The sequence below is a fragment of the Buteo buteo genome, chromosome 10 (assembly GCF_964188355.1).
Source record: "Buteo buteo chromosome 10, bButBut1.hap1.1, whole genome shotgun sequence".
NCBI lineage: Eukaryota > Metazoa > Chordata > Aves > Accipitriformes > Accipitridae > Buteo > Buteo buteo.
In genome coordinates, this window is record NC_134180.1 from 7052622 (window position 1) to 7063445 (window position 10824).

Below are 10824 nucleotides of genomic sequence, written 5' to 3' on the forward strand. Positions count from 1 at the left end.
AGAGGAAGGTGTGAGCTCTCCTCCTGGGAAAACAACCCCTTTGTGCTTTTTTCTTTTTTTTTTTCTTTTGTTTTTTTAATGCTTTTATCCCCGTAAAGGTGCAGGCAGGAGCCAGCCTGTCTCTTGGCCAGGCCCCAGAGTCGTGCATCGGTGCTTCCCACACTCCTCGGCCAGCTTGGGGCAGCCAGAGCTCCTCTCCGCACGCCTCTCCTCCCCGCAGCAGCGGTGGCTGCTGAGCAGACATCAGAGCAGAGAGCAGCAGCTCTCCCTGCCTGTGCAAGGGAGGCTTTGGGTGGTCGTAGCATCTCACACCCTGAGCAGATCAGGCAGGCTGCGCTGTTTCCTACTGCAAATGTTTCCAGTTCGTTCCCAAAGGCCTCACGGCTCTTTTATACATGCACTCTCTCCCTCGCTGGGACGCCAGGTTAACCCAAGCAGGAAAAGGCACAGCCTGGCAGCAGGGTGAACATCATGCCAGCAGGAAGGAGCAGAGCAGCACAGGGGCTGTGAACATAGAGCGCCTGCGTAGCAGGGCAGGCCTGCGGCGATGCTCGGCCCCACACCGCCTGGGGAAGGCTCAGGGATCACAGCTCCCGCTGGGCATGGAGCAGCCCCAGCATCTGATGACGATGAATCACTTCTGTGCTTGTATCTCCATCAGCCGAGCAGCCCTGCATAGGGAGAGGATGGTGCCTTCCAGAGCAGCCACCCTGGGATCTCTGCTGTCGTAGTCCAGCCATCAGCACACTCAGAGCAGCCACGTCAGGTTGCAAGTAGGCATCTCCTTGTCAGAGAGCAATGAGCTGCCGCCTGGCACCCTCCTCACTGGTGGCTGCAAGGGGTGCTGATATTACTGGCATGGCTAGCACAGATTTAACACGCTGAGTTGCACCACGTAACAGTTACAGATCACTGGGTCCCCAAGAGGGACCGTAAAGGCTACACAAATACTTTAGTGCAGGTTTTCCTGGACACAGTGAATTATTCAAGGTCAGCTCCCAGTAGTTGGATGCTTAAGATAGGCGTTGCCGTTTCGGCCCTCTGATGCAGGGTCTGCACTTTCAGTATGATAAGTGAATTGGGAAGGATTAGAAAAAAAAAGATCTGACATCTTTCAATTCTCTGTTCTCAGGAGTTTCACCCTTTCCTTTTTACTTAACTAGCCAAGTTGTTGACGTTCCTCTGCACTGAGGGAAACTCCCTCTGCCCTCTCCCTCTCTGGGTCTTTAACCCAAGACTCACCAAAGAAAGACAGAGGCTTTGGTGTGAAGCTCTTATACCTTGAAAATAACACAAGAGGCATGACAGTAAAATGCAGCTCTAGTGCCTGATGCCAACTTTTCTTCTCCGGCTCCTTGCTGGGGAAAGCCACCCTGGACCTGGCAAGTGTTGCCAGGGCTCTTTGCACCCAGCTCCTCTCCAACACTGGATCATCAGCACTGGGGACGGCGTGATGGTGGAACAGCCCGTCCTCTCCTCTCTTTGCTCCCTGATTAGACCTCAGTCTCCAGTACCATGATTCATGGTCTCCTCCGCTTCTCATTTTGTCCCTGGCCATCTCCCTTACCCAGACCCCCTCTGCCTTCAGTATCTTCAGCTCCTTCAGTATTTGCTGGGGATGTTGTTCCCCATCAGGAATGAGGTTTGACCCCTTCTTTGCCACCTCTGCAAAGCTGTTTCCGCTGGTGGGATGGGGCTTCCCCAACCCGCTGCTTTGCAGAGCTGGGCCAGGAAGTCTCAGCTCACCACACAAGCTTGCAGAGCTCTTGCTGCCTGACATCAGCTGCACGGTCCCTCTTACCATTGCCTGGATAAGAAGGCAGATTTCTGAGGTGTTAGAAGATGGGCAGACACTTTCTTGACCTAAAAGATATGAGAGCTCTTTGAGCTTAACACAGATCAGCCTTAAAAATATCTGAAGTGGTGGTCAGCTGGGTACCACCCAGTTACAGACCAGCTTCGTCCCCTTGAGCCCCACCAAGTAAAGAGCAGGAATCCCTGCAGCCGCAGCCCCTGTGCCACGCTTCCCTGCCCTGCCTGCACCCTGCCTGTCCCTGAAGAGGACACAGCTTTATTTGCAGAAACACACCGGCAGGGAAATAAACCGCTGGCCACCCCACGGCAGGTGCCTGACCTCACCTGCGCAGCAAGGGCTGCTGTGCCCCCAAGGGGCTGGAGCCTGGACAGATGAGACGTAAAATCACTGCTCCAGAGATGCCGCATCAGTGTCGCCATCTGAGCTGGCTGGGGAGCGTTAGTGGCCTCACCAGCGTCTCACTGAGGCAGCACTGAACCAGACCCCCCGGCTCCCCAGCATATGTTAGCCCAGATGTGAGCTGCAGCTGGTTCCTGCAGCCACGCTGGCAGGACACAGCCCTGTCCCCAGGCTGCTTCTTTCGCTAAGGACAGCCCTAGGGAGCGATGCTGAGGGCAGCACCCTGCTGTAAGGCTTCCAACCTAAGCCATCCCCCTTGTCACCTGCGGGCGCAGGGACACATCTGTCCCCCTTTGGATTAAGGTCTGTCCCATCTGTGCTAGGACGAGAACACAGGGCCAGGTGACCCACGCCAGCTCCTCCTGCCTGCACGCTGCCTTCACTGAGGGCTGAAGCAACACCCCCACCTCTTACAGATCAGCTAAAGGACCCCCCAGCCACCCTTCTGCTTCCCTCTCCTTTTTTCTTCTGTACAGAAAGCCGCAGAGCCGGGGTGGGGAACAACAGCAGTTTAGTTTCTGAACCCGTCCTGTTTCCTGTCCCTTGCCAAAACCTCTTCTGCTTCCCTACCCAGGGTGTTGGGGCTCGCCCACACCCAGCCGCCAGAGGAATGGGTGATGTTGTTTGTTTTTTTTGTCACAGTGATATAGTGTTTATAGCAACCATCACCTTGTAATCCACAAAGTTCACTGATCTCAGCCCAAGCTTCCGAAATAATGGCAGAGGAAGCACAGCTCCTTCCCGAGTCAGCAACAGTGGTGTTTCAGGTCACCAAAGCACAGGACCTTTGTGCTGGGCATCACCAGGCTGGACATCACCCAACACCTTTTGCTGTCCCAGATGGGCACCTTGGGGCTCCATGCCCTGACTCCACCTGTGATGGCAGCGATATCCCTGTGGCTGCTGGCTGGTGACCAGGTGGGACATGGGAGCTGCCAGCCACCTCCCAAGGGTCTCCTCTCTGCCTCAAGAGTGGTGGGAGCAGCTGGTGGGGCACGCTGAGCCAGCATCCCTTGGCTGCTCCCCCCCCAAAAGCTGGGATTTGCCCTGAGCATCCTGCTCTCACCATCTCCTCTGTTGCAGGAGTAGCACAGCCAGGGCATCGCCACACTGGGAGGGAAGGGACCGTCTCTGCCCGTCCCCAGGTCCTGCTGGTGCTCAGAGCCGAGAGCACCACAGACAAGTTGCGCTGGAAGCCACACCGCTGCCTGTCTGCGCAGATCATGCTCCAGGCCACGCAGATTTACCATTAAATGGAGAAAATATTGTGTCTGCTGACAGCCCACCTCCCCGGCGCGCCGGCCGCTGCTGAGCCTCACTGCGCATCAGAGGGGAGAGCCTGGCTCGGGCACGGATTTCCTATCCAAATGCAATACAGCTGTTTCTGCTTCCTCTCCAAAGACCAAAGCGAGTTTTAAAAAAATCAATTTATCGTGTATTTTCTTTGACCAAGGCTCCTTGAGGATGTGACCTGCTCCTGAACTGCCCAACCTCACGGCATCAAGGCTGGAGCAGGCAGAGAGCTTGACTCGTACAAACAAGCACAGCACTCGGAGAGGAGTATCCTGACAGCTATCTGGGGCTAAACGCCATCTCAGTGGGACTGCCTATTGCAGGGCAGGCAGAGAAATAGGATGCTCGGAGCTATTTGGGAATCAATACCCAAGGGCTTGTCCCCAGAGCTTGCTTGAGGGACCCCCAGTTTTTAAACCCCACCACGCGCAGCACAGAGTGAGGCAGCTGCGGGATCAGGCTTAGCTTCTTTGCAGGTTTCCTGAGGCTGCGCAGACCTTGCACAGTTCCTGCATCCTTCCATGCACCCAGGGCGGGGAGAGCTGTCCCCAGCCACCACACCTACACCGCAAATTGCAAATCAGTGGCAGGGACCGAAGCAAACAGCAGCCCCGGGCAGCACACTGCAAACAGCAACATGCTGCCTGCTGCCTGCTGCCCCAGCTGCGGCCGCTGCCCACGGAAAGGGCTTTCAGCTGGAGGGCTGGATCACCCCAGTCTCTCCCCAGGCAGCACTTATTTTTTCCATACCTCTCACTGGTTCCCTGCTCATCCCTTCTAGCCTGGGCCCTTGCTCCCGGAATTGGCTGCTCCTGAAATGTTTTGGTGCAGGTCCCTGTTGGGAAAGACCAGGAGCCTAATTCATGGGTCCCTTTCCCAGCTGGACTCACTTACACAAGCCCAGAGGATGAGGAGGCTTGTGTTTGCCATTATTTTTAATGCTGAGGGTAAACACTATCTCACTGGCACACTCAAGGCTGCCGAGATTATATCACTAGGTTGCTTTGAAGCGCCATTCACAGAGGAAAGCCACATCCCAGTGCCCCAGGGGTGGGCTGGGTGCCAGCGGTGGTGCAGAGCAGGACCACGTCTCACCGACCGGGAGCTGTGGGTGCTGGCACCCCCGGAAGGCTGCTGGCAAGGGCAGCAATGGGAGTGGGAGGGCAAGGGGGGCCTACAGGCCCTGGCTGGCTGGGAGACGTGGTAGTGGCTGAACAGCAATAGCCAGGGTTTGCCTTTGACACAGATGCCCGTGTTTGTTGTGCTAACTGGGTGGGAGGAAAGGCAGTGCCCGCTGGTCAAGTTTGTCCCACCGAAGCACACCTAGTGGGTGCAGAGCCTTTTGGCATCAAGCACACGGGGAGTTTTAAGATGCTTATCAGATCAGACTGCTTTTGACACCAAAGATTTTGACATTGGACATGTACCTCTGACCCCTGAGGGTTTTGGCCAAGTCCCAGGAAGGCTGGTGTGACAGTAAGATGCAGAGCAGTTCTAAGGAAATGCATGCATAAAATGTAGACAAAAATATCCCAGTGTGTTTTGAAGTATCTCTGAATATGTAAATGGGGTGGTTCAGGTTAGGGAAAGGCATGGTTAAGAAACCATTTTAGAAACATCCCTCGAGTCGACATCTTTTACATCTTTTACATCTGTCAGTGCTGTTCTTCCAGCGGGGTAAAGAGGTTGAAATACAAAAGAGCAAAGTGCTTGCGAGCCAACTCTTGCTTTGTAATACTGCACCTTTGCTTTCCCTACCAAGGAAGGCTGGCTCTGCCTTGCCCATAACCTCTGCCTTATTTGGCCTTTTCGTATGGCTGCTCAGAGCGAAAGCAGCAAACACGAGGTTTTCCTGACGTGACAGTCAGCCGCTTCCCAGCAAGACACCTCTCTCTCTCAATCGAGGGCTGCAAAGTGCCATCTCGGATCCAGGAGCCGGGGGCTGCCCACGGGCATGGCTTTCCAGCAGGCACTGCCAGGGGCTGGGACATGGCCAGGAAGATGTTGAGTGCCGCAGAGACCTCAGGTCAGGAGTCTCAGACCCTTGTCCAGCAGCACTGCGTGCCCCTGCTTTAATCCTGTGACAGCCGCAAGCAACAAGAAGTGGCTCACGGCGGGAGCCACCACACTCTAGGCTTCTGCAAATGTCACGACACGGACCCAGTGAGGCTGTGGGTGAGGTGGGACCTTCCCCCCGAGCCCAGGGAAACCCCAACCCTGGACAAGCACCGGCACGACACCCACCACCCCTTCCCTTGGGGCACGCTTGGCCCCAGCACCCACAGCGCCCGGGGGCTGCTCTCACCCCTGAGGACTCAGGCAGCCCCCGGAGTGGGCAGCCAAATGCAGAATGCCACACACGCCAGGAGCAAAAGCACACGGAGCCATCACATGGCGTGGGGCTCGATCCAGAGGCCACGTGAGGTCCTGAAACGAGCGGCAAGCACTTTGCAAGTAAGTCCCCCGGGATCCCTGTTACAGAGAGTACAGCTGCTACATGGGGGAAGCATCTTTCGGTCTGGGTTTATTAAAGACTGAAAATACAACTGTGGGCCCAGCCATGAGAGCTGGGTGCCAGAAGCAGAGCTGGGTTTTAGCTGGAAGGGTGCGGTCTCCTCTCCAGGCGGCCCTCAGCAATACCGGCCAAATTTCCTATCCGGCAGGGCGTCCCAACGCCCCCACCCTGGCAGCGCTCCATCTGGAGCAGAGTCCCTCTCCACACCAGCCCCAGCCTTGGTTACCTATTGCTTTTAACGTGCTAGTCTAGTACAGAGTGAATTAAAACCAAAAATGCATGTCTGTCGCAGTGCGTTTGTGCTGTCTTCGGGCCGTGCTGGGAACCCTGGCCGTCAGACCTGGAGAGGGATGGAAGAGAGGGGTGGATGAAGTCAGGCTGGGCTGGGAGCAGAGACATCCCAGGGACAACGGTGCTCCGGGACAGAGCCCGTCTTTGCCGACAGGCCACAAAACAAAAGCCTTTGGCGTCCGCTGCCGGAGCTAAGCGGGTGCTGACGGTCGCTTGGGGCTGGTGGAGAGGAGGAGCTGGCACCCAGCAGGTTGCTCCCGAGCACCGGCGCGAGGGTTGGGACTCACAGCCACCCGGAGGGATGCCGCGGTGCGCCTGCCTTCCCCGCTTCCCTGGGGGGGGACAGCCCCAGCCAGCCCACGGAGCTGGAGGCAGGAGGGGAGCTCCGAGGGGAGGCACCAACCTGAGGTTTACTTGAACGTGTGGCTCTCAGCTCCTCCCCGGCCGAACCCTGGAAGAAAGAAAGAGCAGGGTGAGCATTGTCAGGGACAGTGAGTGCATTGAGGGATGCACCCTACTGAGAAATGGGAGCCCCGAGCCCCCTTCTTCTCCCTCCCATTACCCCAGCCACAGCAGCCCTACCTTTGGGCCCAAACAAGGCAGCATAGCAGGGGTGGTTGCAGTATGGCTTACCATCGTGCTGCAGGGAGAGAGAAAGAGCATCAGCCCTGACCACCCTTCAGCTCCATCTCTCCCCATCCCACAGGGACCTCTTGGGCAGCAAACCTCACCTCTGCGTGGCCTCCAGACGTCAGGGTCTTGTTACACTTCTCGCATCTCAAGCAGGGCCGGTGCCAGTCCTTCCCCAGAGAAGTCACCTTCTCGGCTGCCACGGAGAGGAGATGGATTAGTTAAGGCACCGAACAAGTGCAACAAGTCAGTTTTGGCAGGTTGGCCTCCCTGTCATCAACCCTAGGAAGGACAGTTTGGGGCATTTTCTCAAGTCTATTTGTCCGGGACAGAGGGCACCGTGTTTCAAACCCAAGTGCTCGCTGTGCGCACACATCACCATGCACCTCCAGGTACCTGGATCCGAAACAGATCTCTGGACCACGCCCAGAGTGAACATCACTGCATCCATGCAGATGGACTGACTTCTAGCCAAATTCCAAAGATTTGGCGATCTCCCCCCTTCTGACATCAGCCTGCAAGGGGATGAATTTCTCCCCAGCCAGCTGGAGCCCAAGCAATCACTAGAGTTGGCAGCGGCAAAGGGGGGATGCTGGTGAGGACCGGGGAGGCAAAGCCATCGTCACACCCTGCCAACACAAATCAGTCCCCTCCAGCCACCAGCACTCTGGCCGCAGCTCCAATTCTGCATGCACCACGGCAAACCAGAGAGGGGCTGGAGCTTGGCTGAGCTTCAGGCGGCTGTGGGGGGAACAACATGCTGTTTGCTGGAGTCAGGACATGTTTACAGAGAGAGGGGGGAACACAGGGTGGCTTTTAGTTGTGGCACAGCGGGGGAGGAGGGTATTTTCTGCAGACACATGTGCTCTTCATATTGGCAGCTGCACTCCTGGGGATTTAAGTGATAAAGCAGAGCTTTCCACAGGAACCCCGCCAGAGCCAGGTCTCAGTACTCTCCCCATGCCTGCAAAAGGAGGTCGAGCAATGGGACTGAGCCACTGCTGGCAGCGCGTGCCCCGGGGGGGCCTCGGCAGCTCGCAGTGCCTCTTCTTTGGAGACCAAATATGCCCACAACAGCTTATGCAAGGAGCGAGCCGGCGGCTGCAGAGGTGGCAGCGGGGGCAGCACCCAAATGTCACGAGGCAGCCCCGCTGCCATCCCCCAGTGGCACAAAGAGCCTCCTGTGCCCGCCGCCTGGCGGGGGCCACAGTGTCCTCCCCCGGGGCAGATCCAGGAGATCCTGGCCTGCAGCAGGACCCTCCCATCACAGGGTTTCTGGAAAGAGCTCAGCCTCGCCACCTCTTACACAAACATTTGCACCAACGCTTGGGCAGGAGCTCTGCCAAGCCTTGCTGCAGCAAGGGCCCCCTGGCTCTCAGCCACACAGGTGAGATTTCCCCGGAAAGCTGGTGGTGGCCCTGCAAACCCCATCATCCCCATGATCCCTCTTGGCATCATCTCCTCCTCACCCCCACGCTCTACAAACAGGATTTGGCCAAAAGCAGCCTGAGGCACGCCTGAGCAGGACCACCAGGCTCTGAGAGCCCAGGGTGCCCTGGAGCAGGGCTTGCTCTGCCTCAGTACTTCTTATCTCCAGAGACAGAAATCAAGCAGCGAGCTCTGTCCTCCAGCAGCTTTTCAACCTTCCTCAGCCTCTGCATCAACAGAGATGGTTTCATAAGAGCAGCCTGATAAGCACAGGGCCAAACCCCTCCTTGGTCAAATGGCTCCGTCCCGGCGCCTCCGCGGCCACACCTGCGAGCACGGCAAACCCAGCTCACCGCAACTGGGATCAAAGCAGATCCGCAGGGACACAGGAAAGGCAGACAATGACACCAGCCCCTTGGTAGCTCCTAATATCAAGCCAGGTGGGTAAATGAGGTACCCCAGGACCCTTGGCTGCAGCGGGGAGCCACGAACTGCATTGTGCCAAAACCCCAGCTCAAAGCCCAGCTGCAAGCAGCGAGTTCAAGTTTAGGCAGAGATGTTCCCCAATCGCCAGAGCCACATCCCCAGCCAGCAGCCCTCCAGCCAGCAGCCGTGCCAGCCCCAGCACACCTCCCCAGGGTGGGCATCACTAAAATGGACACGGCTATTTGGCAGGGAGAGCAGCCCCTGTGTTTGAGCCTCTGATTTCTTGGGCAGAGCAGAAGTAGAAGTTAGGGCACACACACAAGCAGAGCAGAAATAAGGCAGCGAGCGCAGAAGTCAGTGACGGCACTCGGGCCTCAGATCCCTCAGCCGTAGTAAATTAAAAAGTGGGGAGCGCGTATAAGCTGCTCCCAGCAAACCCCCTCAACGTCAGCTAAACCAGGGAAGTGGGGAGGTCTCGCAGCTGGAACCTGCCTGCTCCAGCAGCTGCTGCCAGCTGGGTGAGAGGCTCAACCCCCCCCCCCAAATATCCTCGGGCAGGACAGCAGGACCATGGCACCAGAAGAGGCAGGAACCTGAAGCTTCAGCACCCCGGCTCAGAGAGAGGACATCTGCCTGAAGCCGAGCAGCAGACAGCAGCCCAACAAAGTTTGTGGCTAGCCTGCAACGGCGGCTTAAAAATAACATCTCAGGGCTGTCATCTTGCTGTGCTGAACCACACAGGACAACATGCGGGCAACCCGTTGACCCAGGAACGTGCCCCAGGGCAGGATTTGCCCTTGGGAAGGTGCTTGCTTGCCCACCCAGGCTTTCAGAGCAGCAGGTTGCACCAGCCAGGCCTTTGGGCTCCAAACTGGCAGGGGCGATGCTGGGAAGGAAATAGGGCTGAGCTCCCGTGCCATGGCCCCGTCTGCAGGCCGGCGGTACCCACCGCAAGCCCGCACCCTGCAGCGAGACACCTCCTTGGGGTGGATTTATAGGGCCACCCACCCAGGGAACCCCGGGGACCCACAGCGCAGGGCTGCGCAACTTTGGGGCGCCCCAAGAATTTGCATCGCTGGGGCACGCAATGTGGGGGCACCCAGCACCAGCGGCGCTGGGGTGCACAGGGACCTGTAAGCACCGGGGTGCCCCGGGGACCTGAAATTCGGCAGGGTGCAGCACCGGGGCACCCCGGCTTAAGGAGCCCGACAGCTCTGCGGTCCCCGCGGGCTGGGGGTGGCCGGGGTGGGAGTGGGAAGCCCTTACCGAAGTAGACCTCCTTCTGGCAGCGGGGGCACTTGGGCATGGTGTCGGCTTGGCTCGGCTCGGTTTGGTCCGGCTCGGCTCGGTTCGGTCCGCCTCGGCTCGCCGCTCGCACCGGCTGTGGGATGCTCCGCGCCGGCCCCGCCGGAGTCACTGTCCCGCCGCCCCGCCCCGCCCCGCCCCGCCCCGCCCCGCCCCGCCCAGATGTGCGGCCCCGCCCGCAGCTGGAGGCAGCCGCCCGGGGCACAGCCCTGCCGGGGCTCCCGGGACGGAGCCTTACGCCCCTCGCATCCCGCAGGCCTTGCAGCCCTACACCCCCCAGCCCTTTCACCCTTTGCCTCCTGCAGCCCCTACACCGGTTGCACCCTTGCACCCCTACATCCACTGTGCCCCCCCACCCCCTGCACGCCCCCCGCTCTGCTGCCCGGCCCCCTCTGCACCCCTAATGGCTGCACCCCGGCTCCCTGCCCGCGCTTCTGCTGTGCGGGTGGCCGAGAGCCCCGCTCCGAGCGAGGCTGGAGGTGCGATCGGCATCTGTCAATTCACCACGCTCCCAGATAAAGATTCATGGGGTGCTGACCGCCAGGGCTCACCCCCGCCGAGCACAGATCTGTTTCTGCCGAGGCAGTGTAAAAGTCAACCCTCAGGCAGCATCTCCTGCCTGCGGGGAAGTTTGGGGTACGAGATGAAGCGGGATGGAGCTGTAACCCCCTCTTGTAGGACCTCAGGAATGGTGTGGGTGCAGGACAGGGCTCTGCTCACC

The 10824-nt window shown here is 58.5% G+C and overlaps 1 protein-coding gene across 1 annotated transcript; it reads right to left on the reverse strand.

Annotated features, from left to right (window-relative positions):
- Positions 1 to 6011: 6011 nt before the first annotated feature.
- Positions 6012 to 10224, reverse strand: CRIP1 (cysteine rich protein 1). Its single transcript, XM_075038381.1, has 5 exons — positions 10065 to 10224; positions 7046 to 7140; positions 6897 to 6954; positions 6718 to 6765; positions 6012 to 6363 (listed from the first exon to the last, which is right to left on the reverse strand). Exons 1-4 carry the CDS (start codon positions 10102 to 10104, stop codon positions 6725 to 6727), a joined length of 234 nt encoding a protein of 77 aa, XP_074894482.1. The 5' UTR covers positions 10105 to 10224; the 3' UTR covers positions 6012 to 6363; positions 6718 to 6724.
- Between the last annotated feature and the right edge of the window lie 600 nt (positions 10225 to 10824).

Excerpts from the sequence above, each read along its gene's own strand:
- CRIP1 (XM_075038381.1), bottom strand. The coding sequence starts at position 10,104 with ATGCCCAAGTGCCCCCGCTGCCAGAAGGAGGTCTACTTCG. Across the intron at positions 7,141-10,064 it reads CCAGAAGGAGGTCTACTTCG|CCGAGAAGGTGACTTCTCTG; the intron begins GTAAGGGCTTCC and ends TCTCCGTGGCAG. Across the intron at positions 6,955-7,045 it reads CGTCTGGAGGCCACGCAGAG|CACGATGGTAAGCCATACTG; the intron begins GTGAGGTTTGCT and ends CTCTCCCTGCAG.